This window comes from Thalassophryne amazonica, chromosome 13 (genome assembly GCF_902500255.1).
Source record: "Thalassophryne amazonica chromosome 13, fThaAma1.1, whole genome shotgun sequence".
NCBI classification, from domain to species: Eukaryota; Metazoa; Chordata; class Actinopteri; order Batrachoidiformes; family Batrachoididae; genus Thalassophryne; species Thalassophryne amazonica.
The window spans coordinates 5,611,594-5,637,438 of NC_047115.1; the positions used below are offsets into that span (position 1 = coordinate 5,611,594).

General features: G+C 41.9%; 1 protein-coding gene across 2 annotated transcripts in view; it reads left to right on the forward strand.

Moving 5' to 3' along the window:
* Nucleotides 1-10,504: 10,504 nt before the first annotated feature.
* The window catches only part of ppp2r5d (protein phosphatase 2, regulatory subunit B', delta), a 136,559-nt gene continuing 121,218 nt past the window's right edge, over nucleotides 10,505-25,845 (forward strand). For both annotated transcript variants that reach the window (XM_034184316.1, XM_034184317.1), the window contains exons 1-2: nucleotides 10,505-10,649; nucleotides 11,775-11,858. In XM_034184316.1, coding sequence (XP_034040207.1) covers nucleotides 10,623-10,649; nucleotides 11,775-11,858 — 111 coding nt within the window. In that variant the 5' untranslated portion in view covers nucleotides 10,505-10,622. The remainder of the gene's footprint in view (nucleotides 10,650-11,774; nucleotides 11,859-25,845) is intronic.

The window sequence follows — 25,845 nt, forward strand, 5'->3', positions numbered from 1 at the left end:
CCCCAATGAGATAAAATCTGCTTTGGGCAACCATGGCGATAGATCATTTGACAGATCTTCTGAGCTACTTCACAGGAAGTTTTGCTGAGTAAAATTTACTCTGCTGGGATAGTATTTGATCCCAGTCTAAACAGTTACACTCCATCATAGAGTGAATCAGCTCGACAGGTGTCGCAGACCGAGCGCTCCGCCCCTAAACATCGGTCCACTCTGTCTCCACTGTGCATGTGTCATGCTGGAGCCCAGCCGCCGTGTGACAGAGTCTCTCCACCCAAAACGATCAAATGATTATTAACCATCAGACAACAAGGTAAAATATCTTAAATCATTCTAAAGTCAGTTTTACGCAGAAACGAGATGATTATTGGTGAACTGCAGCTGATGACGTAAGCACAGTGAAGGCGGAGCTGACGGAGGACCGTTCAGTCTGTTCAATGCAAGTGGTTTTACTCCAATAAGAGTTGATTTTACACTGTTTTGAGGTTATTTAGCTCTGACAGAGTATAATTCACTCTATTTCGACTGGGATCAAATGCCGTCCCAGCACAGGAAATTTTACTTTGCAAAGTTTCCTGTGTTCAGATGATTGTTTTTAAAGGGAAGGCTGTAAAAGTGTACTGATTGCCAGACAGTTCTCGGGGGGGAGGTCCAGTGAGATCTGTTCCCAGCAAGTCCCAGACAGCTGACACCAAAACGAAAAGGATTATGTTGATACGGAGAAAAAAAAAGGGGGGTATAGTAAATGGACTGCATTTATATAGCGCTTTTCCATCTGCATCAGACGCTCAAAGCGCTTTACAATTATGCCTCACATTCACCCTGATGTCAGGGTGCTGCCATACAAGGTGCTCACTACACACGGGGGGCAATAGGGGATTAAGGACCTTGCCCAAGGGCCCTCGTGATTTTCCAGTCAGGTGGGGATTTGAACCCATGATCTTCTGGACTCAAGCCCAACACCTTAACCACTAGACCATCACCTCCCCTAAAAGTAAAGAAACATTGGGTAAAATTTACCTTTATCTTTTTTAAGGGTTGTGCAGCTGTCAAAGGTTTTCGTGATCACAGAACTGTCACACCGTGAACCCTTTAAGAAAAAAACAAACAAACATTGTCACGACCAGGTGATTTTTGTGCAAAAGACGTAACATCCAGATACATACCCATGTGTCAGTGCCAACAGTCATGCCAGTAAAACCTGGAGCACATGGCAGAGCATGTTTTTACTGTCCCTGTGTGGCCCCCAATGGGAGAGGAGTGAAACTCAAACAGTTGTCTTGCATCATTTTTGGATTTGACTGCGGGTGATTCTTAGACTACGGGCACTTATGTCCTTTGATCATATTGTATGAAAAACAGAAAAAAAGGGGAAATTTCACACTTTTATAATTATCTTTACAATGAAAGTGTTTTAAGTAGTCTATGATGACTTTTTCACCTTTTTTCAGCATCATTATATGCAAATATTGCCGTTTTGTGCTTGTCCCACACCCAGACTTTTGATCTTCAATGATAAAAATGAATGGTAAAGAAATGTTTTTTCTAATGTTTTAAAATATCTCTGAATAAAATAGTAAAATAATCAAAACATAATTGGGGTATTCAATGTCATACAACTGTTGTGATTTTTTTTAAACAAAATGTAGTTGTCCCACACTATTGCCGTAATTTCCACCACAACACTGTAATGTCCCTTTAAACAGTTTGTATGAAAGATTGTTTGGGTAGTTTCTATGGAGATAAACAGTGACATCAGAGCACATGTATATATCGCCAAATCACAACAAACAGTTGCCCCAAGGTGCTTTATATTGTAAGCCAATGGTGTGGTGGAAATTACATTTACAAGGCCAATAGTGCCGATAGTTAAAGAACCACCCCTGCCCGTTTCTGAAAAAGAGCTCTCCTTCTGCAACAAGCATCCATATGAAGTTAAACAAAGTGTCAAAAGAACATATATATATATATGTACATCTTAAGGTCAACTTTTCCACTTATCTTCTCAGAGTGTTACGGTTGGGTTTGGAGTTAGGCCAACATGGGATTTGAATTGGACCCAAATGCAAGGAAGCAGAAAGGAAAAAATGAATAACTGAAGATTTATTCACACTTAACCCAAAACAACAGAATAATATAATTAGGCAGTCGAGTGGAGGACACGGCCCACTCCAGGCGGTGGAACCAGGAAGCCACCGTGAAGACTGTACCACAGATGGAGCTGAGGTTCTGAGGAGGAGGTGAGTCCAAAGCACTTCACAATGCAGACAGTTATTTTAAGATTGTTCAAGGTCAGATTACACAACAGAATACTTCCAGGCCAAGTTTCTGATCAGAAACGTCACTGGCAGGTGCAGAGCAGAGAAGGTTTCAGAGGCAGCAGGTGGAAGCTGATCATACAAACTAGCATAGAAGCTCAAACAGGGCGGTGTGAGGGAACGCCAGACTCGCAGGCCCTGTTGCGGAAAATAGAGGACCTGGATTCCCCTGAGAAGTAGGCTGAAGGCTGAACAGAAGCAGAAGGTAGTTTGGGTTATTCTGTTCATTCATTCAAGCCTCTGGTGATGATGAGCTGCGTCACCAGGCTTTAAATACAGCAGCTCCTGATCAGGTGGAAATGAGCTGCAGGTGAGGTGTCAAGGTGCTCAGCTCCGCCTGAGTGGGAAATAAAGAAAACACAGGCCATACCATGACACAGAGTAGATTTCTGAGATTTGGAAAACCCCTCTGGGTATTTTATTTTTCCCAGAGAGATGTAGTTGCAAATGTCCTCATATCTACTATACTGACTGTCACTTGTGAAGATGAATAACCTGACTGTGTAACACAAAAATGGGTGCAATGAAGTGACTAACCAGACAAAGAGGTTACACAAAGGTCCAGGCAAAAGGCGCAAGTCGGGTGGGCAGGCGGAGGTCCGACACAAAGCTGTGGTCAAAAACACAAGGATGGCTGGAGAGTTTAGCACAGGGCACAAGACAGTTTGGACCTGGGGTGGAAAAGACAGGAGACAGTTTACAGGACTTACCGCTGTGGTAACAACTGGACACGGTTGGGTCTACATCGTAAATAACAAACTGTTCTTAATGTTTTACCTGGTGAAATGCATATTAAATAATAAAAAAAACTTAATTGTGATACCAATACTAACTTTAAAACGAGATCACATCACTGAATGTCATCCACCTTTAACATCTTTATGCTAGTGCAATTGGGTGAGATTTAAAAAAATGGCACTGGTGTTTAAAATGTGGCAACCACATCCGGAATGCTCACAGCTAGGGCTTCCTATCTAAACTAGGGCATAATGATACATATAGTCTTTGGAAATTTGGGAAAACATTTTACCAAGTTGAAAAGTAGATCAGCCACATCAACTCAAGTGGCAAACATCATTATTGGTGCAAACGTATGACTAATGTGTACTCTTTTTGTCTTTGGCATTCTTCATTGATAATATATCAGACATGGGGCGATTACATTAAAATTGTAATAATTACAATTTTTTGCAATTCTGCAATTACAATTGGAAAGTCAGATTACAATGAAATGGCGATTACATTTCAACAATTACAATCAAATTGCGATTACTAACAAAAGAATAAGGTAAAGAAATACATCACCTTCTTGTTGTCTTTCCTAAACATGAGTCTTTCATGCAATCCAGTGACACTGAGCACACGCCCCACTGAAGGAGAGGCAGCAAGTTCTTGTTACATTTCAGAAACAGTCTCTCGAAAGTTGTGTCCTACAGCGTGCACATGGAAATTAAAACTTTTTAAAATTGAAAAGACACTTAATGCTGTTGTATTTTCATGTAAAGACAAAACTTATGTGGGTTTTCTTTGGTCGCTCGGTCGGGGAGTCCATTGCAGAAAGAAATGCGCATGTGCAGTTGCACAGTAAAGAGAGGCACGTCAACCCGGGGGGGCGGGCAGTGGTTGGGCTGGCCTCTTGACAGGAACGACATCTCATCAGGACACCTGATAGATTGCACATTTGACAGCAGGACAGTGGGAAGGGACGGTAACTTACGGCGGACCTCTCCTTCCCCGTTTTCTAACTGACTTAACCAATTTATGGAGCTTCGTCAGGATGTTGGCAGGGACATCACCGGCAGAAGACGTCCGTAAAGATAAGATGAGCTCCTGACTGAGAGAAACTCTGTGACCTGCCGTGTCCCTTCACAGCGTGACATAAGGAAGAGTGAAAAAGTAGCAATAAACTTAACCCTGACAGGTTCACTCCCACACCGACTTAAAAAAACAAAGAAATGACTTAAAACACTGGCTAAAAAAAAACTAAGAATGTGCTGAGGAAGGCTGGGTGTCCTGCTGGGTCGCACAGCCCCTTACCAAAAAGTAGTATATGCAAGTATGTTTCAAGTATACTTCTAGTTTACTTTTTATATACTTATCAGTACTATTTTTTGGTAAGGGGCGCGGAGCACCAACACGTCACCTTACAAAATGCTTCAAAAATGCTCCATGGACAAGCCCTCTGGAAGAGTCTCTGACTGTGGTCGAAGTTCACCAGACTGAATGTTTGGGTCAAACTACTATGACTAGTCTACTCAATGAACTGTGGAAATAATAAATAATGTGCTCATTCAGGAAACTGTATGTCAGCAGGGAACCTGGAGGTCAGTAAGGAACTGAGCATGATTCATAAAATAAATGATTCTAACATCCCTTAAATTAAAAAGTCCAACATGTCATTTTGACTTTCAGATATCATTTTCAGAAGCCAAGAATTAGTCTGGAGAACAGACTTCCTGAGGTGATCCTCCATGACGGTGATGCAGCACTGCTGACCTTATGACCCCAGTGTGCTCCTCTTTCAGGGACAGTGTCACAGGTCGGCCTTCCAGGAGGAGAGCACACTTCTGGGGGCCTGACAGTGAGTAAAAATTATGCTTTTTATAGTTGCTGACATTCAGCATCTCAGCACGTTTCTCACACAAACATCTGGTCTGTTCATCTCCCATATTATGTGATACAGGTGTTGCTACCTGGAGCAAGTTCTCCGGCAGATACAAAGACAAATTCTACATCATGTTCTCTGTAGAAAACTGCACTCAGTGTAACTGCACTTTTAAAAGCTGCATGTCAGGTATTCACACACAATTCACAAGGAAAATGACTAAAACAAAAACAATATTTACACCATGCTCATGAATAGTACATAAGATATACGAAGTCTGCGAGAAAAATAACGTACCTTTTTATTTTTTTCAAAAACTATATGAATTTGAATCACATGTGATTACATCACCCAACCTTGAACCCTCGTGCGCATGCGTGAGTTTTGTCACGCCTGTCGGTTACGTCATTCGCCTGTGGGCAGGCTTTGAGTGAGGAGTGGTCCAGCCCCCTTGTCGGAATTCCTTTGTCTAACAACTTGCTGAGAGACTGGCGCTTTGCTTTATCAAAATTTTTTCAGAACCTGTGAGGCAGATCGAAGTGGACACCATTCGAGAAATTCAGCTGGTTTTCGGTGAAAATTTTAACGGCTGATGAGAGATTATGGAATGTTACTGTCGCTTTAAGGACTTCCCACAGAGCGGGACGTCGCGCAGCGCTCTGAGGCGCCATCGTCAGCCTGTTTCGAGCTGAAAACCTCCAAATTTAAGCCTCTGTTGACCCAGGATGTTGTGAGAGAACAGAGAAGTTTCAGAAGAGCTCGGGATCAGCAGTTTATCTGGACATTCCACTGTTAAAGGAGATTTTGTAATGAAAGATGTGCGGCCGGATTGGCGCGTGCCACAGGAAAAACACCTCTATGTTGATAACCATTTGTAAAAACCAGGCGGCTTTTGATGGCTTTCAGTAGAGTGAGTATCTGAGAAATTGTTTAGCAGCTGGACATGTTCCAAGTTGTCCTTAAGGCTTCCAACGGAGGTGATTTTCCTGTAGTGGCGCACCGCGCCGGCTGCCTGCCGACGCACCAATCCGTCCACACGTCTTTCATTACAAAATCTCCTTTAACAGTGGAATGTCCGGATAAACTGCTGATCCCGAGCTCTTGTGAAACTTGTCTGTTCTCTCACGACATCCTGGGTCAACAGAGGCTTAAATTTGGAGGTTTTCAGCTCGAAACAGCTGACGACGGCGCCTTAGAGCGCTGCGCAACGTCCTGCTCCGTGGGAAGCCCTAAAAGCGACAGTCTCTCAGCAAGTTGTTAGACAAAGGAATTCCGACCAGAGGGCTGGACCACTCCTCACTCAAAGACTGCCCACAGGAGAATGACGTAACCGACAGGCGTGAAAAAACTCTCGCATGCCCACGAGGGTTCAAGCTTGTCTGATGTAATCACACGTGATTCAAATCCATATAGTTTTTGAAAAAAAATAAAAAGGTCCGATACTTTTCTCACAGACCTCGTATATATGTATATATATATATATATATATATATATATATATATATAAATTCTATGATATAGTAACAAGACAATGTAATTTTTTTTGTTATTGACATACCCACAGGTTCTGTTGGACGTGGGACGTTGGGAGAGCTGCGGGGTTCATATTCTGAGGATCCCACCCTGGATGTTGCAGCGTGTCCTGCCAGCTGCAGCACTGACTGACCCTTTGACTGACCCTCAGCTCCTACTGGGCATTTTTTTTGGCTCTGAAATCCCCTGCTTTATTGTTTGTAGTTGGTTATTTTTCCTTGTGTGTGTGTTTGTGTGTAAATAAATTAACAATGGTAAGAAATGTGATACATTCATTTCACACATCAAAAGTGTTCATCCTGCAGTGCTCCTGGTGACGGCTTAAAAGTCCTGAAGTCCTCCTGCTGTGTGTGTGAGAGAGAATAAAGAAAGATGAGCTGTAAACACAGTACACTCCACCTCTCCTTCCTGTGCGAAACAAAACCGGACATTTTATATGTGACGTGAGCTTTTATTTTGAAATGTAAGAGCGCAGGGGGCGTGGCCTACAGATCAGCGGTCATGTCTGCAAACGCACTTTTTTTTTTAAAGAAAATATTTATTGAAAATATACAAAAAATAACAGCAACAAGGCTCGAGGTTTAATTATACAAGACTCAAGTGTTCCAAAATATACAAAATAAATATAAAAATACAGAATATTTTTTACAGTTCACATTAATTATACAAGACTCAAGTGTTCCAAAATATACAAATATAAAAATACAGAATATTTTTTACAGTTCAAATTAATTATACAAGACTCAAGTGTTCCAAAATATACAAATATAAAAATACAGAATATTTTTTACAGTTCAAATTAATTATACAAGACTCAAGTGTTCCAAAATATACAAAATAAGTATAAAAATACAGAATATTTTTTACAGTTCAAATTAATTATACAAGGCTCAAGTGTTCCAAAATATACAAAATAAATATAAAAATACAAATATTTTTTACAGTTCAAATTAATTATACAAGGCTCAAGTGTTCCAAAATATACAAAATAAATATAAAAATACAAATATTTTTTACAGTTCAAACTGGTCACATATCGATTTGGTTTTCAGTGCTAGTTTCAAGTAATACGTCAGTAGGGAGTTAAATACAACAAGTTTATGTTTTTGATGAGAGTATTTACAACAATGAATCTAACATCTGGCCATCATTAGGATTAGATTTAAAATAAACGCTTTTTGGGGAGAGGTATTTTTAGAAATAATACCAAAAATTACATCTTTACATTCAATCAGTCAATCAATCAATTTTTTATATAGCGCCAAATCACAACAAACAGTTGCCCCAAGGCGCTTTATATTGTAAGGCAAGGCCATACAATAATTATGTAAAACCCCAATGGTCAAAACGACCCCCTGTGAGCAAGCACTTGGCTACAGTGGGAAGGAAAAACTCCCTTTTAACAGGAAGAAACCTCCAGCAGAACCAGGCTCAGGGAGGGGCAGTCTTCTGCTGGGACTGGTTGGGGCTGAGGGAGAGAACCAGGAAAAAGACATGCTGTGGAGGGGAGCAGAGATCGATCACTAATGATTAAATGCAGAGTGGTGCATACAGAGCAAAAAGAAAAAGAAACAGTGCATCATGGGAACCCCCCAGCAGTCTACGTCTATAGCAGCATAACTAAGGGATGGTTCAGGGTCACCTGATCCAGCCCTAACTATAAGCTTTAGCAAAAAGGAAAGTTTTAAGCCTAATCTTAAAAGTAGAGAGGGTGTCTGTCTCCCTGATCTGAATTGGGAGCTGGTTCCACAGGAGAGGAGCCCGAAAGCTGAAGGCTCTGCCTCCCATTCTACTCTTACAAACCCTAGGAACTACAAGTAAGCCTGCAGTCTGAGAGCGAAGCGCTCTATTGGGGTGATATGGTACTATGAGGTCCCTAAGATAAGATGGGACCTGATTATTCAAAACCTTATAAGTAAGAAGAAGAATTTTAAATTCTATTCTAGAATTAACAGGAAGCCAATGAAGAGAGGCCAATATGGGTGAGATATGCTCTCTCCTTCTAGTCCCCGTTAGTACTCTAGCTGCAGCATTTTGAATTAACTGAAGGCTTTTTAGGGAACTTTTAGGACAACCTGATAATAATGAATTACAATATTCCAGCCTAGAGGAAATAAATGCATGAATTAGTTTTTCAGCATCACTCTGAGACAAGACTTTTCTAATTTGAGATATTGCACAAATGCAAAAAAGCAGTCCTACATATTTGTTTAATATGCGCATTGAATGACATATCCTGATCAAAAATGACTCCAAGATTTCTCACAGTATTACTAGAGGTCAGGGTAATGCCATCCAGAGTAAGGATCTGGTTAGACACCATGTTTCTAAGATTTGTGGGGCCAAGTACAATAACTTCAGTTTTATCTGAGTTTAAAAGCAGGAAATTAGAGGTCATCCATGTCTTTATGTCTGTAAGACAATCCTGCAGTTTAGCTAATTGGTGTGTGTCCTCTGGCTTCATGGATAGATAAAGCTGGGTATCATCTGCGTAACAATGAAAATTTAAGCAATACCGTCTAATAATACTGCCTAAGGGAAGCATGTATAAAGTGAATAAAATTGGTCCTAGCACAGAACCTTGTGGAACTCCATAATTAACTTTAGTCTGTGAAGAAGATTCCCCATTTACATGAACAAATTGTAATCTATTAGACAAATATGATTCAAACCACTGCAGCGCAGTGCCTTTAATACCTATGACATGCTCTAATCTCTGTAATAAAATTTTATGGTCAACAGTATCAAAAGCAGCACTGAGGTCATTCAAATTCAATCTCCAAATTGAGTTTTCTTTTCACAAAGAAGCTTATATCTTTCCAAAAATTTTGCATGTATGAACATTCCCAGAAAAGAAGAATAATTGAGTCTTCAAAATTATTACAAAATGAACAGAGAGGGTCAACATTAAATGAAATTTTGAACTCACACTGTTTACAAGGTAGCATCTGTGTAAAATCTTAAGACATACTCCATGTATCTTATTGCTTACAAATAATTTTTTGGGTAAAAGCCAAACACATTTCCAATCAATATTACAAAATAAATTGTCCCAAACAAATACAGAGGCCGGTTTGCAAATTGTGTCCCGAATTGAGTTCTCTAATACATTTGTTATTTGTTTTTACATTCAAAAATGGTTCAGTTACCAATAAATAACACTGTGGAGGGGTCAACATCAGGATTATGTACATAGGTTGACATTAACATTTTAACCCCAGACGAAATTGCATCAAAAACCACAGCAAATTCTTTTGACAAAACTGGGAAGTTATAGACATGTAGAAATTCATCATAGGAGTAAGTAAGGCCTCTTTGTTAAATAACTGATGTACATATATAATACCATGGTTGACCCAGTTTTGTAAGTAGATTGATTTGTGCTTAAAGCATATATCTTGATTATTCCAAATACAGTATTTGTGGGGTGAAAAACTGTGCTTATGAACGAGGGACCAAGATAACAATAGCTGTTTGTGAAAATTAGAGAGTTTAACTGGAAGTCTCTCAATTTTGTAATTACATCTTAATAGAAATCTTAAACCTCCTAATGCCTCAAAAACATGAGTAGAGATAAAGTTCCATAAAGAGTTTTGATTTTGTAAATATCTTTGAATCCACTTGATTTTGAAAGATGAATGTAAAGTTTTAAAGTTTAGTACATTAAATCCCCTTGAGGATACTTTATTAATCATTACATTTCTTTTAATGAGGTGTGACCTTTTTTCCAAATAAAATCAAATAAGATTTTATCAACTTGTGTATTTATGTTATTTGAAACTTCAAGGGCGGAGCTTGCGTAAACTAAACTTGAAAGGCCTTCAGCTTTGGACACTAATATTCTACCAGAAATCGACAGGTCTCTTTGAATCCACGAATTGATTTGTTTTTTTTAATTAACAGAATGAGAGGCTCAAAGTTTTCTTCTTGTCTTAGGTCTTCATTTTTCGGGATTCCGAAGATTTCTAAATTGTTACAGCATTTAATAGGAAATAATTCACACTTAGCAAGGTTGAGTTTGAGGCCCGAGTCTGCAGGCGCACTTTCTTTTTTTTTTTTTTTGGCGCACAGTCTTACCGGAAGGAGCGCAGTGACGTAGTTTGACAGCGTCCGAGTTGCGGAGCAGAAACAGCGTTGAATTGTGAGTGAAATCGTACGTCAACTTCAAGATGCCAAACAAAAGTAAAAAGGAAAAGGTGAGTTTGAAAAGGCGGCGGTTTGACTTTAAAGCTGCTGTCCGGTCGCATATTAAGTGACGCGAGCAGAGCTAAGCTAACGGCTAACACGGTACCTCGCGGTTAGCGGGATGTTAACGTGAGTTCTGCGTTCTCCCCTTTGATTTAGAATAAACGTTTTGTTCCGATTTCAAGTGCGATAATAAAGCTGAGTGAGTGTCTATGCTAACTACATCTGCTGAAATGCAAGGAATTAAATTGCTCAATAAACAGGCTGACGTGGATTATGACAGATGTTAAACAGCCTCGATCTGGATAAAACGCCATCAACCGCCTGATGAACCTCTGTGGATAAAACGCCATCAACCGCCTGATGAACCTCTGTGGATAAAACGCCATCAACCGCCTGATGAACCTCTGGATAAAACGCCATCAACCGCCTGATGAACCTCTGTGGATAAAACGCCATCAACCGCCTGATGAACCTCTGTGGATAAAACGCCATCAACCGCCTGATGAACCCCTGGGTATTGGTGTGATATTGGGCACCACGGTGGCATATTGGTTTGGACTGGTGCCTCACAGCAGCAAGGTCACGGGATAATTCCCCACCCATTCTGTGTGGAGTTTGCATGTTCTCCCCGTGTTTGTGTGGGTTCCATCCGGGCTCCTCTCACTTCCAAAGACATGCAGTGGATTGAACGTAGGTGTGATTGTGTCTGTCTGTCCATACGTGGCCCTGAGACAGACGTCCTGCGCCCCCCCACCCCACCCTCAAATGGAGTATGTGGTTATAGAAAATGGATGGACCAGTGATAATCTAGTGGTTAAGCATTGGGCCTGAGACCAGAGGATCCTATGTTCAAATTCCTGACAGACCACACAATCATTAAGGACCCTTGGGCAAGGTCCTTAATTCCCTAGTTGCTCCCATTGTGTAGTGAAGACTTTGCATGGCAGCACCCTGACATCAGTGTGTGAGTGTGAGGCATCCGTGTTAAGTGCTTTGGGCTTCTGATTCGGAAGGAAAGGTGTAATATAAATGCAGTCCATGTAATTATGATGGTTAAATGCAGACAACAAATTTCTTTGTATGCATGTACCATGACAATAATGGTCCTTCTTCTTCTTTATTTTCTGAAACAGGAAATGACTAAGTCTATAAAGAACAGCGGGAAAAACAGTAACAGCAGCACTGGGAAAGACGTCTTCACAGAGAACTTGGAAGATGTAAGACTTTTTTCTGTCTGTGGAATTTCTGTGATGATGTCACCATAAAATGAGACAGGCGACTCAAGGGGCACTCAGGATATACAATGCTGAGAGATTTTATTTTGGTTGAAGCAGAAAACAGGTGCATCTGGAGAGGCTCAAAAGGTACTATGTCAGGGCTGTGAAAACGCCACGGATCCGCGGGGTGTTAGTGTTTTACTCTGTAATCATTATCGTCACTGAGTTTTTAAAATGTCCATTGCAAAGTGTTCTTTTTTTTAACGACATCGTACAAGTCTTATAAGTCTGCGGCGATCCGCAGACACTGATCTGTGTGTTACAGATACAAATCAGTGTCCGCAGATCCGCGGAGTTTCGAGGGAAAAAAAAAAGCCTGGTTGTTGTGACATTTGTCATAAAAGATAAGAAACATAAAAGAAACAGGAAAAGTGAACTGTGCCATCAGGAAACACGGTAACAATTTTTCTCTCTGGAAAATAAACATTGCGCTGTTCAAACAGGATTTTAGACTTTTTCATTAATCTGGACTTTGTCATTGGGAAAAAAGACATTGTGGCTTTGAATGGATTTACAGGAATTTACACAAGAATATAAATTAGTTTTATTAATGTAGACTTTTTCATGGGGGAAAAAAGACATTGTGGCTTTGAGTGGATTTACAGGAATTTACACAAGAATAAATTACTTTTTTACTATAAGGTATGTTATTGATATTTTACCCTGATTTTCAAAATATTCTCCAAGCTTTAGCTGTGGTTTTTGAAATACTTTAACAGTCTTTTCAGTCTTCATGAATTTCATGTAGTTTAATTGTTCTGAGTTAATGCATAATTTGGTTTACAATTAAAAGGAAAATCATACCAGGTCCTACTTCCACATCATATTCTGTTATTTCAACATGATCATTGATGGTTTAAATGAAAGGTTGAATACAGGGTCATTTAAATATGCACTAATTTTGAAATTTTTTTTGTTCCAGGAGATGCTGAAAATGTATCATTAGATAGAAAATTAATTTGGTTTCTGGGATCACACGGGGCCAGAGACCCTGGCTCCTGGGGGCCTATAACCCCCCCAGACCCCCTGCAAATTTTCCTCGGATTTCACAAGTTTAATTTCACAGCCCCCCCCCCCCCCCCCCCCCCCCCAAAGCCTTCTGGCTTTACGCAGTCAGAGAGCCGTGTGAAGGACCACTCTCGTAATGAAAACAAAATCATAATACAAGCATGGTCTTCAGCTAATCAGCACCATGATCAGATGTTTAGTCGTGAATTTGGAGAAACGCATTGTGCTATATCAAAAAAGACAAGCAGGCAAGGGATGACCCTGGCCTGGTTCCTCCACACATTGTATGTTACTGCTGCAAATAAGTATTTGAACACCTACCAATCAGCAGAAATTCTGGCCCTCAAAGACCTGTTAGTCCACCTCTAAAAAGTCCACCTCCACTTATTATTCCAAATTAAAAGCACCTATTTGAGGTCGTTAGCTGCATAAAGACGCCTGTCCACCCCACACAATCAGTAAAACTCCAACTACTAACATGGCTAAGACCAAAGAGCTGTCCAAAGACACCAGAGACAAAATTGTAGACCTCCACAAGGCTGGAAAGGGCTACAGGGCAATTGCCAAGCAGCTTGGTGAAAAAAGATCAACTGTTGGAGCAAATATTAGAAAATGGAAGAAGCAAAACATGACTGTCAATCTCCCTCGGACTGGGGCTCCATGCAAGATCCCACCTCGTGGTGTATCAGTGATCCTAAGAAAGGTGAGAAATCAGCCCAGAACTGCACGGGAGGAGCTGGTCAATGACCTGAAGAGAGCTGGCACCACGGTTTCGAAGGTTACTGTGGGTAATACACTAAGACGTCATGGGTTAAAATCATGCATGGCACGGAAGGTTCCCCTGCTTAAATCAGCACACGTCCAGGCCCGTCTTAAGTTTGCCCATGACCATTTGGATGATCCAGAGGAGTCATGGGAGAAAGTTATGTGGTCAGATGAGACCAAAATAGAACTTTTTGGTCTTAATTCCACTCGCCGTGTTTGGAGGAAGAAGAATGCCGAGTACCATCTCAAAAACACCGTCCCTACTGTGAAGCATGAGGGTGGAAGCATTATGCTTTGGGGGTGTTGTTCTGCACATGGGACAGGACGGCTGCACTGTATTAAGGAGAGGATGACCGGGGCCATGTACTGCGAGATTTTGGGGAACAACCTCCTTTCCTCAGTTAGAACATTGAAGATGGGTCATGGATGGGTCTTCCAACGTGAAGCATATCAAAGTTCTGGAGTGGCCTAGCCAGTCTCCAGACCTAAACCCAATAGAAACTCTTTGTAGGGAGCTCATACTCCGTGTTTCTCAGCGACAGCCCAGTAACCTGGCTGATCTAGAGAAGATCTGTGTGGAGGAACCTTGGGGTAATTTTTGATCCTTTGTTGTCCTTTGGCCTCCACATTAGAAATATTATTAGGACTGCTTTCTTCCACCTGCGAAATATAGCGAAGATTCGGCCCATCCTGTCTATGGCTGATGCTGAGACCCTGATCCATGCATGCTCTTCTAGATTGGACTACTGCAATGTTCTATTTTCTGGTTTACTGCAGTCTAGCATTAGGGGTCTCCAGTTGGTTAAAAATGCTGCAGCCAGACTTTTGACATGAAGCAGAAAGTACAACCACATTACACCCATTTTGGCATCTCTTCACTGGCTTCCTGTCCCAGTGAGATCAGATTTTAAGGTTCTGCTACTAACCTATAAAATTATTCAGGGACTGGCACCTCCCTACCTAGCTGAACTAATTAAACCTTACGTACCGGCCCGGGCTTTATGTTCTCAGGGTGCAGGACTACTTTGTGTCCCTAGGGTGAATAAGAAGTCTGCGGGTCACAGAGCTTTCTCTTATCGTGCCCCTGTTCTGTGGAATGATCTCCCTGCATCAATAAAACAGTCAGATTCTGTGGAGGCTTTCAAGTCCAGACTTAAGATGCACTTATTTTCCCTTTCATATATCTAGCATACTGGTACAGTTTTGTTTTACGCTTTTTACTCTTTTAATTAATTTATTAGTAATTGGAGCGGGCTGCGGCCTCAACTTTACCTAAATTCTGGGTCTTTTAGTGAAGTTTAGGGCTAGCGGCCGGCGATCACCTTAGTATTTAACTGTTTTTCTTGTTGTTTAATGCTGGCAAATTATACAGTATTTTTTGTCTTTCTGATGCCTGATTCTGTTTTTTCTCTGTTTAAGGTGCAGCTCCATCCAGAGATGGGAGTTGTATTCGTGTTGGCGATCCTCGTGTCCTGTGCGCCAATAGCATTTCTTGTATATTTATCCGTGAATTGTTCTGTAATTTATGTCTGTATCATGGCCCAAGCAGAGGGTCACCCTTTTGAGTCTGGTCTGCTTGAGGTTTCTTCCTCAGGGGGAGTTTTTTTCATCTGACCACATGACCTTCTCCCATGCCTCCTCTGGATCATCCAGATGGTCACTGGTGAACTTCAAATGGGCCTGGACATGTGCTGGCTTGAGCAGGGGGACCTTGCTGCCCTGCAGGATTTTAAACCATGACAGCATCATGTGTTACTAATGTAATCTTTGTGACTGTGGTCCCAGCTCTTGTCATTGACCAGGTCCTCCTGTGTAGTTCTGAGCTTTCTCAGAATCATCCTTACCCCACAAAGTGAGATCTTGCATGGACTCCCAGACTGAGGGAGATTGACAGTCATCTTGTGTTTCTTCCACTTTCTAATAAATAATCATAACAGTTGTTGTCTTCTACCAAGCTGCTTGCCTGTTGTCCTATAGTCCATCCCAGCCATGTGCAGGTCTACAGTTTTGTCCCTGGTGTCCTTAGACAGCTCTTTGGTCTTGGCTATGATGGACAGGTTGGAATGTGATTGATTAAGTGTGTGAACAGGTGTCTTTTATACAGGTAACAAGTTCAAACAGTTGCAATTAATACAGGTAAAGAGTGCAGAATAAGAGGGCTTCTTAAAGAAAAATTAACAGGTCTGTGAGAGCCAGAATTCTTGCTGGTTGGAAGGGGGTCAAATACTTATTTTATGCAATAAAATGCAAATTAATTATTTAAAAATCATACAATGTGAATTTCTGGATTTTTTTTTATTTTATTTTGATTCTGTCTAAAACAGTTGAAGTGTACCTACGATAAAAATCACAGATCTCGCCATTCTTTGTAGGTGGGAAAACCTGCAAAACTGACAAATACTTATTTTCCCCACTGTAGCACCAGAATTGTACGCTTAAGAAATTACTCTTGCACGGTCAATTAAACACAACGGCAAAAGGTATGAATAATCCATGTCATGTGATATCCATCCATCCATTTTGTTCCACTTAATCCGAGGTCGGGTCGCGGGGGCACCAGCTCAAGCAAAGCCGCCCAGACCTCCTGAGCCACACACACCTCCCCCAGCTCCTCTGGGGGATCCCCGAGGCGTTCCCAAGCCAGCTGCGAGACTTAGTCCCTTCAGTGTGTCCTGGGTCTTCCCCGGGGCCTCCTCCCGATGGGACGTGCCCAGAACACCTCTCCAGCGAAAAAGATGCCCGAGCCACCTGAGCTGGCTCCTTTCAACATGAAGGAGCAGCGGCTCGACTCCGAGCTCCTCCCGAGTGACCGAGCTCCTCACCCTATCTCTAAGGAAGCGCCCAGCCACCCTGCAGAGGAAGCTCATCTCGGCCGCTTGTACTCGCAGTCTTGTTCTTTCGGTCATGAGCCAAATCTCATGACCATAGGTGAGGATCGGAACGTAGATCGATTGGTAAATCGAGAGCTTTGCCCCCCTGCTCAGCTCTCTCTTCACCACGGCTTTCCGATACAGCGACCACATCACTGCAGATGCTGCACCGATCCGTCTGTTCATCTCACGCTCCATCCATCCTTCTCTCGTGAACAAGACCCTGAGATACTTGAACTCCTCCACTTGAGGCAAGGACTCAAGTGGAGGAGTTTACCTTATCGTGGTGGGGGAGTTTGCTTACCTGGATGATCCTAGGAGCTATGTTGTTGGGGTCTTCGTGCCCCTGATAGGGTCTCCCATGGCAAACAGGTCCTTGAGGATGGGTCAGACTAAGGGCAGTTGAGAAGCTCCCATGACCATTATAATATCAAGGACCGAGACGTTGCCCGGTACGGCGGAGCCGGGCCCCCACCCTGAAGCCAGGCCTGGGGTTGGGGCTCGCGTGCAAGTGCCTGGTGGTCAGGCCTTATCCCACAGGGCCCGGCCAGGCCCAGTCCAAAAGAGTGACGTGGGCCCGCCCTCCTGTGGGTTCACCACCTGCAGAGCTGGGCGTGGGGGTCGGGTGCTGAGACGACTGGGTGGCAGTCGAGGGTGGGTGGCCCGGCGGCCCGGTCCGCACTCACAGCCTCTGGCTGTCGGGACGTGGAATGGGACATACAAGCCAGTTCAATTCATTTCATTTGTATAGTGCCAAATCACAACAAAGCTGCCTCAAGAACCTTTACGGGTAATGTCTAACCTTACCAACCCCCACAGCAAGAACACAGGAGACAGTGGTAAGAAAAAACTCCCTCTGATGATCTGAGGAACAAACCTCAAGCAGACCAGAGTAAAAGGGGCAACCCTCTGCTTGGGCCATGATACAGACGCAATTTACAAAACAAGTCACAAAACGAACATACAGGAAACGTTGCCGGTGCACAGGACAGGAGGGTTTCAGAAACAGACACCACACCCATCTCTGGATGGAGCCAAACCTCAAACACAGAGAAAAACAGAATCAGGCACGAGAAAGACAACAAATACAGTATAATTTGTCAGCATTAAGCAACAAGATAAACGGATGAAATACTAAGGTGATCGCCGGCCACGAGCCCTAAGCTTCACTAAAAGAGCCAGAATTTAGATAAAGATGAGGCCGTGGCACACTCTGTTTACTAATAAAATTAATTAAGAGTAAAAAGCACAAAACAAAACTATACCAGTATGCTAGCCATACAAAACAGCTGCAAAATCTGCTCTGCATCTAGTTCTGTTAACCTTATATTTCTTTTTCAAATTCTCCTATTTTTTGCATCCAGCCCTATTTCCTTTTGAAGTTTTCTTGACAAATAATAGCAGTTTATTAGGATGTCAGGTTATGTGTTACACATATACATTTGTGTGTATATATTTTCCAACTTACTCCCATTAGTGAAACTTTTCGGCATTTTCTGTCTGAAAGCTTATTTGGAGACGAGTGTGCTCAGGGCTCCCTGTTTGTTTACTGAATACACGTGTTACAGACCTTGAAATCAACAGTAGGGGTCGCTATTGTCCAAATATTTATGAACATACAAATTAAAGTGCTTATCTTTCATCACGATTTATCATGGCCACTAACTCCTCCAATGCGCTCTGTGCCATTATGAACAGCGGAAGTGAGAGCAGACGGAGAGCCTCGCATGACAATCTCACGTGCTCAAACAAAGAGTGTGTAACTATCAGGATTGCTTCACTAGTTTGCATTTGAATGTTACTGGATTACTCTGTGGCTCTCTCCCTCCAGCGTAAAGCACTGTTTACCATATCAATGGGGTGAGGGAGAGGGGCTGCTCCTCAGACTGTAGGAGCCAAAGTGTGAAATGAAAGCTGCTTGCAGAGTCAGACAGAAGACTCCAAAACACAGTAGAAATAGAAATTTGTGATGTGACCTTTGTGTAATGGCAGACAGAAATTGCTTTGAGTTGAAGACAAAACGCATAGACCATTTTGTATATATTGTTCAAACTGTACATTTGTGTTTTTTGTTTGAACTTTTTTGTTGTACAGTCTTTCACACAAGCCCTCAAATCACCTTTATAAAGTGTCAAAACAGTTGTTTATTATAGTTTTCTTTGTGTTTTGAATAAATGTGTGTGGAAAATTATTTTCTGCTTTACTTTTTCCTTTATTTCTGATTTTAAACCTTTATTACACTTATAAAACACAACAAAAGCATATATATTATGAAAGAACAGGTTGTCCTGAAAAAAAGAGACATAAAACTTGATTGTGGGATGCAGGGAGAGCTGTTAACGGCAATAATAAAACATTTATGCCAGGCGAGTGAACTGTCCAAAAAATGCCCTCAGTCCCCAGAGGGTTAAGGATCCAGTGACCAGTTTCATATTTTTTACTTTAAGACTCAATAAAATGTTGTTGACATAGAAAACCTTTAAAGCCTACTTTTAGTACACAGAAAATTCACAAGCGCTATCAATAAGGGAATTGATAAGGAATTGGATTGTTAAGCAGAATTGATAATTGTATCTATTGATAAAATCTTATCAATACCCATCCCTAACCACGCTCCATGCTCCAGCAGAATCTCGCGCATATTGACATGTATGTTGTCGATGCGTGAAGCATGCGTTTGGGCGTTTCCGTCACCAATCTTCGGCAGTGTTTGTTAGCATCTTTAAATGCGCAGGAAGCTGAAAGAAACAAAGACGAACAAGACGCAAATCTAACAACGCTTTGAAATTCGAATTGAAATATGTTTAAACTATAACCACCCAAACCCGGACAACAACCAGGAAAGAGTTTTGCTAAAGGAATTGGAAGAGGAGGAGGAAGCTTAGTGATGATGAGTTAAGGGAGAGAGACAGGCTATATGAAAGAAACAAGAGGAAGAGAGGTTTTGTCCCGACCTGGCCACAGAAATGGCCGTGGCCTGGTCATGACCAAGAGAAGAATGAGGTTTTCTGCCAAATCTGCAGGGCCTATCTGTCGTATGCTGACAAGTGAAGTATATGCGTGTGCGTACGTGTGCTTGCATGAACCAACCTTGAACCTTCGTGCGCATGAGTGAATTTTTTCACGCCTGTCGATTGCATCATTTGCTTGTAAGCAGTCTTTGTGTGAGGATGGGTGGAGTCTCTCGTCGTCTTTTCTTTGCAAGGAAATGTCGGAACGAGTGGAGCAGCGCGACTGCATCAAATTTAGCCAGAAACTGGGCGACAACCAGGTAGAAACCATTCGGATTATTTAGACGGCTTTCGGTGGCGATCCTCTGGGCATCACACAGATTAAGGAGCGGTACAACCGGTTTAAAGACGTCTGCACAACGGTGGAGAGCACGCCGCGCTCCGGGCGGCCATCAACATGCTGAAATGACTGGATCATTTCCAAAGTTGTGGTGATGTGGGACCGTCGTGTGACTATCCGAGAAATTGCGGAAGAGGTGGACATCAGCACTTTTTCGGCACATTCCACTGTGACAGAAGATTTTGCCATGAAAAGAGTTGCAGCAAAATTCATGCCGATGGCTTCGGCACGAAGCTGATGGCGGAACAAAAGCGCCACCGTGTTGAATTCTCACAGGACATGTTGTGACATGCCCACCTCTTCCACCATTCGGAAGATTCAGACAGCTTTCGGTGGCTTTTCAGTCGTGTGACTATCCGAGAAATTGTGGATGAGCTCGGCATGTCACAACACGTCCTGTGAGGCTTCATCACGGAGGCACTTTTGCTGCGCCATCAGCTTCGTGCCGATGAATTTCGCCGCAACTCTTTTCATGGCAAAATCTTCTGTCACAGTGGAATGTGCCGAAAAAGTGCTGATGTCCACTTCTTCCGCAATTTCTCGGATAGTCACACGACGGTCCCACATCACCACAGCGTTCACTTTGGAAATGATCTGGTCATTTCAGCATGTTGATGGCAGACCGGAGCGCAGCGCGCTCTCTACCGTTGTGCGGACGTCTTTAAACCGGTTGTACCGCTCCTTAATCTGTGTGATGCCCAGAGGATCGTCACAGAAAGCTGTCTGAATCATCCGAATGGTTTCCACCTGGCTGTCGCCCAGTTTCTGGCAAAATTTGATGCAGTCGCGCTGCTCCAGTCGTTCCGCCATTTTCCTTGCAAAGAAAAAACGACGAGAGACTCCACCCATCCTCACACAAAGGCTGCTTACAAGCAAATGACGCAACCGACAGGCGTGAAAAAGCACACGTGATTCAAATCCATCAGGTTTTTGAAAAAAATAAAAAGGTCGGATACTTTTCTAACAGACCTCGTATATCTCCAGTCCTGACAAAGCATACTTTTTAGTTTTGATATGGACCCACATCATTGATTGATTGATTGATTTTTATTAAAGTGTCATGCACCACTGGTGCCCAGCCCACATGGACCTATAAGACACTCCATATACAAAAGAAGATAACCACATAAGATAACCTACATCTGAATTTTACATTTCTCACTGAGAGTTAGCCAACTCTGAGGATTGCTTTAAAAATGCTCTCTAAATTTTATGGGAGTCACTGTATTGTTTTTACACTTGAGAATGCCCTCTGATAAATTCTATTTTTTTTACTTCATGGTCCATAGAGTATTTTATGTTTTTTTTCTGGATTGGTTTATATTATATAGGCAGTATTATTTGCAGGAATTCAAGGTGGAATAGCATGAACTCTCGCACGCAAAACCATGGGCCAGTGCTCCAACACTGTGGGCCACTAACCTCTAAATTCTACTGGCCCTGTGGGCCAGTGGGGCAAATTGGTTTATGTCAAGCCCTGTCATTGGTGTAAAATATATTACCAAATAAACAATGATATACAATCCACATAATTTGCTTGCTGAGAGAAGAAAATTGTGGCTTTGTTTGGAGCAAAAAACAGGCGGCAAACAGTTTTGAAAGTTGTGATATTTGCTGTGCTTTGAGTGTGTGTGGTTAGTGTGTGGTGTTTTTTTATTCGTGCATCAAAATAATCAGGTGTCTTGGAACAGTGCGTCAAGTCTCTCTCTTTGTTTGACCTCCATGAAAACGATCCAAGTGCGTCATCAGAGGCTGAACCAGAGTGCTCAATCATCAGATTGATTCCGCTCTGCACTTTGGACTTTATTGTTCTGGTCTGGACCATAGAGAGCTGTGCACACAGATTTGCACAGTGGACTGGACCACGCGCTTCTTGTTCCATTTTCTCCAGGACTCATGCGTTTCTTGTCCAGCACCAAGTCCTGGAACAGAGCAGTTTCCAGGGGTGGAGAACACAGGAGTTCAGGTGGAGACACCCCCCCCCCCCCCAAAAAAAGTCCAAGATACCTTTTTCTATTGTTTTTATTTTACTTAATTTTTTTGTTTTGTTTTGGGGGTTTTTTGGCCACTAACACAGTCAGGACAGTCTGTACCAACACCAATAAAAATGCTACAAAAAACAGGAATTAGGGAAAATCCACATGGATATTGAGGTGGAATATCTGTACAATTTTTTGGAGCTTCTGATGAGCATTGGACAGGAATTGTTTTTCTGAGTGGCACAAATATAATTTGTGTGGCATCTTATTGCATATAAATAGCCACAAAAAAAACCTCTGAAGCATTTCCTGCATTTAGTTGTATATAACTTTGCTTATGCTACATTTTTACACATATTTTTGAAGTTTACAATTTATATTTACATTCTAAGTTATGAAAATGGTTCGTTAAAAATATTTCTGGTTTTCACAGCAAAAAAAAAAAAACTTTTTCTGATTAGGATTTTATGTTTTTGCATGAATATTGGGTCACTGTTTTAATGCAGTGTGTCAGAATGAAAGAAAAACTGTAAAGTCACACAGGTGAGGTTGTGCTGAAAAAAATGACAAAACAAGGCCAGGTAAACAGTTTCTTAAGGTCAATTTTGAAGGAAAATCAAAAGTAGTAAAAAATTCCCAAAAATAGCCAAGATTCCAGAGCAGGGTGGGCAACTTGTTTGATTAACTGATTCCATCTGCTCAAAGTGATATTAATCAGTGAAATCACCTGGTGGAGTCAGTGGCTGCAAAGAAAACCTGCACCCTTTTGGTCCTTTCTGGAACAAGTTGCTCAATCCTGCTCCAGAGGGTTAAGCTAGGTTTCACATAACCCAATCATATCTAAGTGATGATCCACAATTTGAACATTAATCAACAGTGATTTTGCGGACAGTGGTCTTATTTAACATAAGTCTGTCTACAAAATTGTGCTAGCCACCTATTTAACGATGTCAGCCTGCTAAACGCCTCATTACCCTGGAAGGGGAGGGGGCCAGCGACTATTAATTGATGCCAACACATCTTTCTGGCAAGGTCACAAATTCTCTCTGTCCATTTTTATGACCTCTGAGTGCTTCATGCTGATATCATTGTGCCAACGTGAATAACTACGTGACTGTATCTTGTGTCATGTTCCTTTGTCTGTCTACCCTTCTGCAGCGTCGGCACCCTTAGATGGGAGGCAATGTCGGGAGCTCTGGCCCCAGGAATACATTAAACGTCAGCCGGCATCTGTGTCAGAGTTGAACCTGTTGAAAGGAAACACAACTCAAACATATCACAGAAAATGACTACACAGAGGCACTGAATTTCTTTCCTGCGCAGGAGAGAGCTGACGGCGAGAACCCCTCCCTCACCGTTTCACCACTCAGGTCTGAAGGGCCCGCCCCAACTCTCCCTGCTTTTATTGAAGCAAAGACAGATACAGAAAAATAGCATGAAAACATCTTGGAGTCTTAAAGTCTGTTTTCATACAGATATAACATTATTTTGTGAATTTTCTTAGAGTCAAAACAAGACCAGTTCCGACTAGCTTTCACAGGACGCAGTGTTCCTGTGCAAGGCCAGTCAGCTAATTAAACGTACTACTGTGGTCAGTAAGCAAGATTTACACTCTGACATTTCTCAGGACAGCAAGAGGGCATTTTATGGTGTGAAATGCTCAATAGTTCGTTTCGAAAGTAAAATCACACAAACGTTCATGTATATGAAAAATCAGGATAGAGACATTATAATTGGTAACATATATTTACAATAATTTCTCACATTTTTCCCCCCTGTTTATCAATTTTAACGTCTCAGCATTACATATGTAGTATTTATTTATTAGAGCCTCCACACGGGGGGAGGGACCAAAAGATATATGTAACACAATTACAAAGCCTCACAACGGGGCACCAAAAGATATATGTAGCGGATATTTAATAAAGCCTCCACACAGGGGACCATAAAGATGTAACATAGCAAATTTACAGATATTCAGGCCTCACACGGAAGGACCAAAAGATGTAACCATTTAGTTAAATCTAGATCGGCTCACACCGGAGCACCATAAGAGGGTAGTGAATAAGCAGTTAAACTCCCAAATTGAATTAGATCGGATTAGGCCCCATCTGATGAGTCACCAAAATATTTATTTATTTATATATTTATTTTTTTTTACTACAACTACTAATATTGCTTAAAATAATAATAATTTCGGCAAGTAAAAAGTTTAGAGAGAATTTAAATGTTAGAAAAATGTTAGAATTTAATAGTTACATTTATAAACAATGTAGGTTTGAAATTGCAAGTTTTACTGTTACAGTGCTGTCAACAGTTAAATATGAGGTCAAGAAAGAGGTCTTTATTTTACTTTTTATAAAACAAGTATTTATTTTCATTTAAGTCAAGAAAGGGTGACTATAAAGTGAATTTTGGCAAAACAGGTATCATTGTCATGTTGACGTGGGTTGTTGTCGGCAGCTGGGGAAAGTAACTAAAAAAGTAACTAGTAATCTAACTTAGTTACTTTTACAATTGAGTAATCAGTAAAGTAACTAAGTTACTTTTTCAAGGAGTAATCAGTAATCAGTAATTGGATTACTTTTGCAAAGTAACTGTGGCAACGCTGCTCAAACAGGTGTGGTGCAGTATAGAATGTATGTCCTGTGGACAATATTAAGGAAACACGTTTATCCCAGAATTTTACGGCCCGCCCACCGAAGGTTTTACCGACCCGACACTGTACAGATTTTGTTTCTTCCCGTCCACCTGCACTCACACCCTCATGTGACCATAGACTGTCCACCAACCCAAACTTGCACTTCCAACTTTTCAACATACTAAATCCAACTTTCATTGGCACTTACCTTCTCTCCACATATCATGCATGGAAAATAACATGCATGGTGCCATAATTCCACCCTGTCAACTGAAACCCATCAGAGTTGAGGGTCCAAAAACATTCACTGTTCTCCTCGCCAACTTGAGAGGTCATAGATTTGCTGCGACAGGCTGAAGATATGACCACTCTGGTTGGCTCCTTGGTTGGAGCCCATCTGCAGGGACATGGTGCTGTTGTCGCATTTGTCTGTGCACAGTTTTTGGTTGTAAATGGCACGCCTCGTGCCCGGAGCTGCCATCCCAGACTGGCTCGCCCCTCTGACAATCTATCACCTGACTTTGCAAGTAATAGAATCCCCCATCACGAAAGCCTGGCGTTTTGGCCTGGAGATAGGAGTGGAAGTCACCCGTGGGCTCAAAGGACTAACAACAGGCATATCTAAGGGAGAAAACCGGTTGACAGTTATCAATTTTTTTTTATATAGTGCCAAATCACAACAAACAGTTGCCCCAAGGCGCTTTATATTGTAAGGCAAGGCCATACAATAATTATGTAAAACCCCAACAGTCAAAACGACCCCCTGTGAGCAAGCACTTGGCTACAGTGGGAAGGAAAAACTCCCTTTTAACAGGAAGAAACCTCCAGCAGAACCAGGCTCAGGGAGGGGCAGTCTTCTGCTGGGACTGGTTGGGGCTGAGGGAGAGAACCAGGAAAAAGACATGCTGTGGAGGGGAGCAGAGATCGATCACTAATGATTAAATGCAGAGTGGTGCATACAGAGCAAAAAGAGAAAGAAACAGTGCATCATGGGAACCCCCCAGCAGTCTACGTCTATAGCAGCATAACTAAGGGATGGTTCAGGGTCACCTGATCCAGCCCTAACTATAAGCTTTAGCAAAAAGGAAAGTTTTAAGCCTAATCTTAAAAGTAGAGAGGGTGTCTGTCTCCCTGATCTGAATTGGGAGCTGGTTCCACAGGAGAGGAGCCTGAAAGCTGAAGGCTCTGCCTCCCATTCTACTCTTACAAACCCTAGGAACTACAAGTAAGCCTGCAGTCTGAGAGCGAAGCGCTCTATTGGGGTGATATGGTACTACGAGGTCCCTAAGATAAGATGGGACCTGATTATTCAA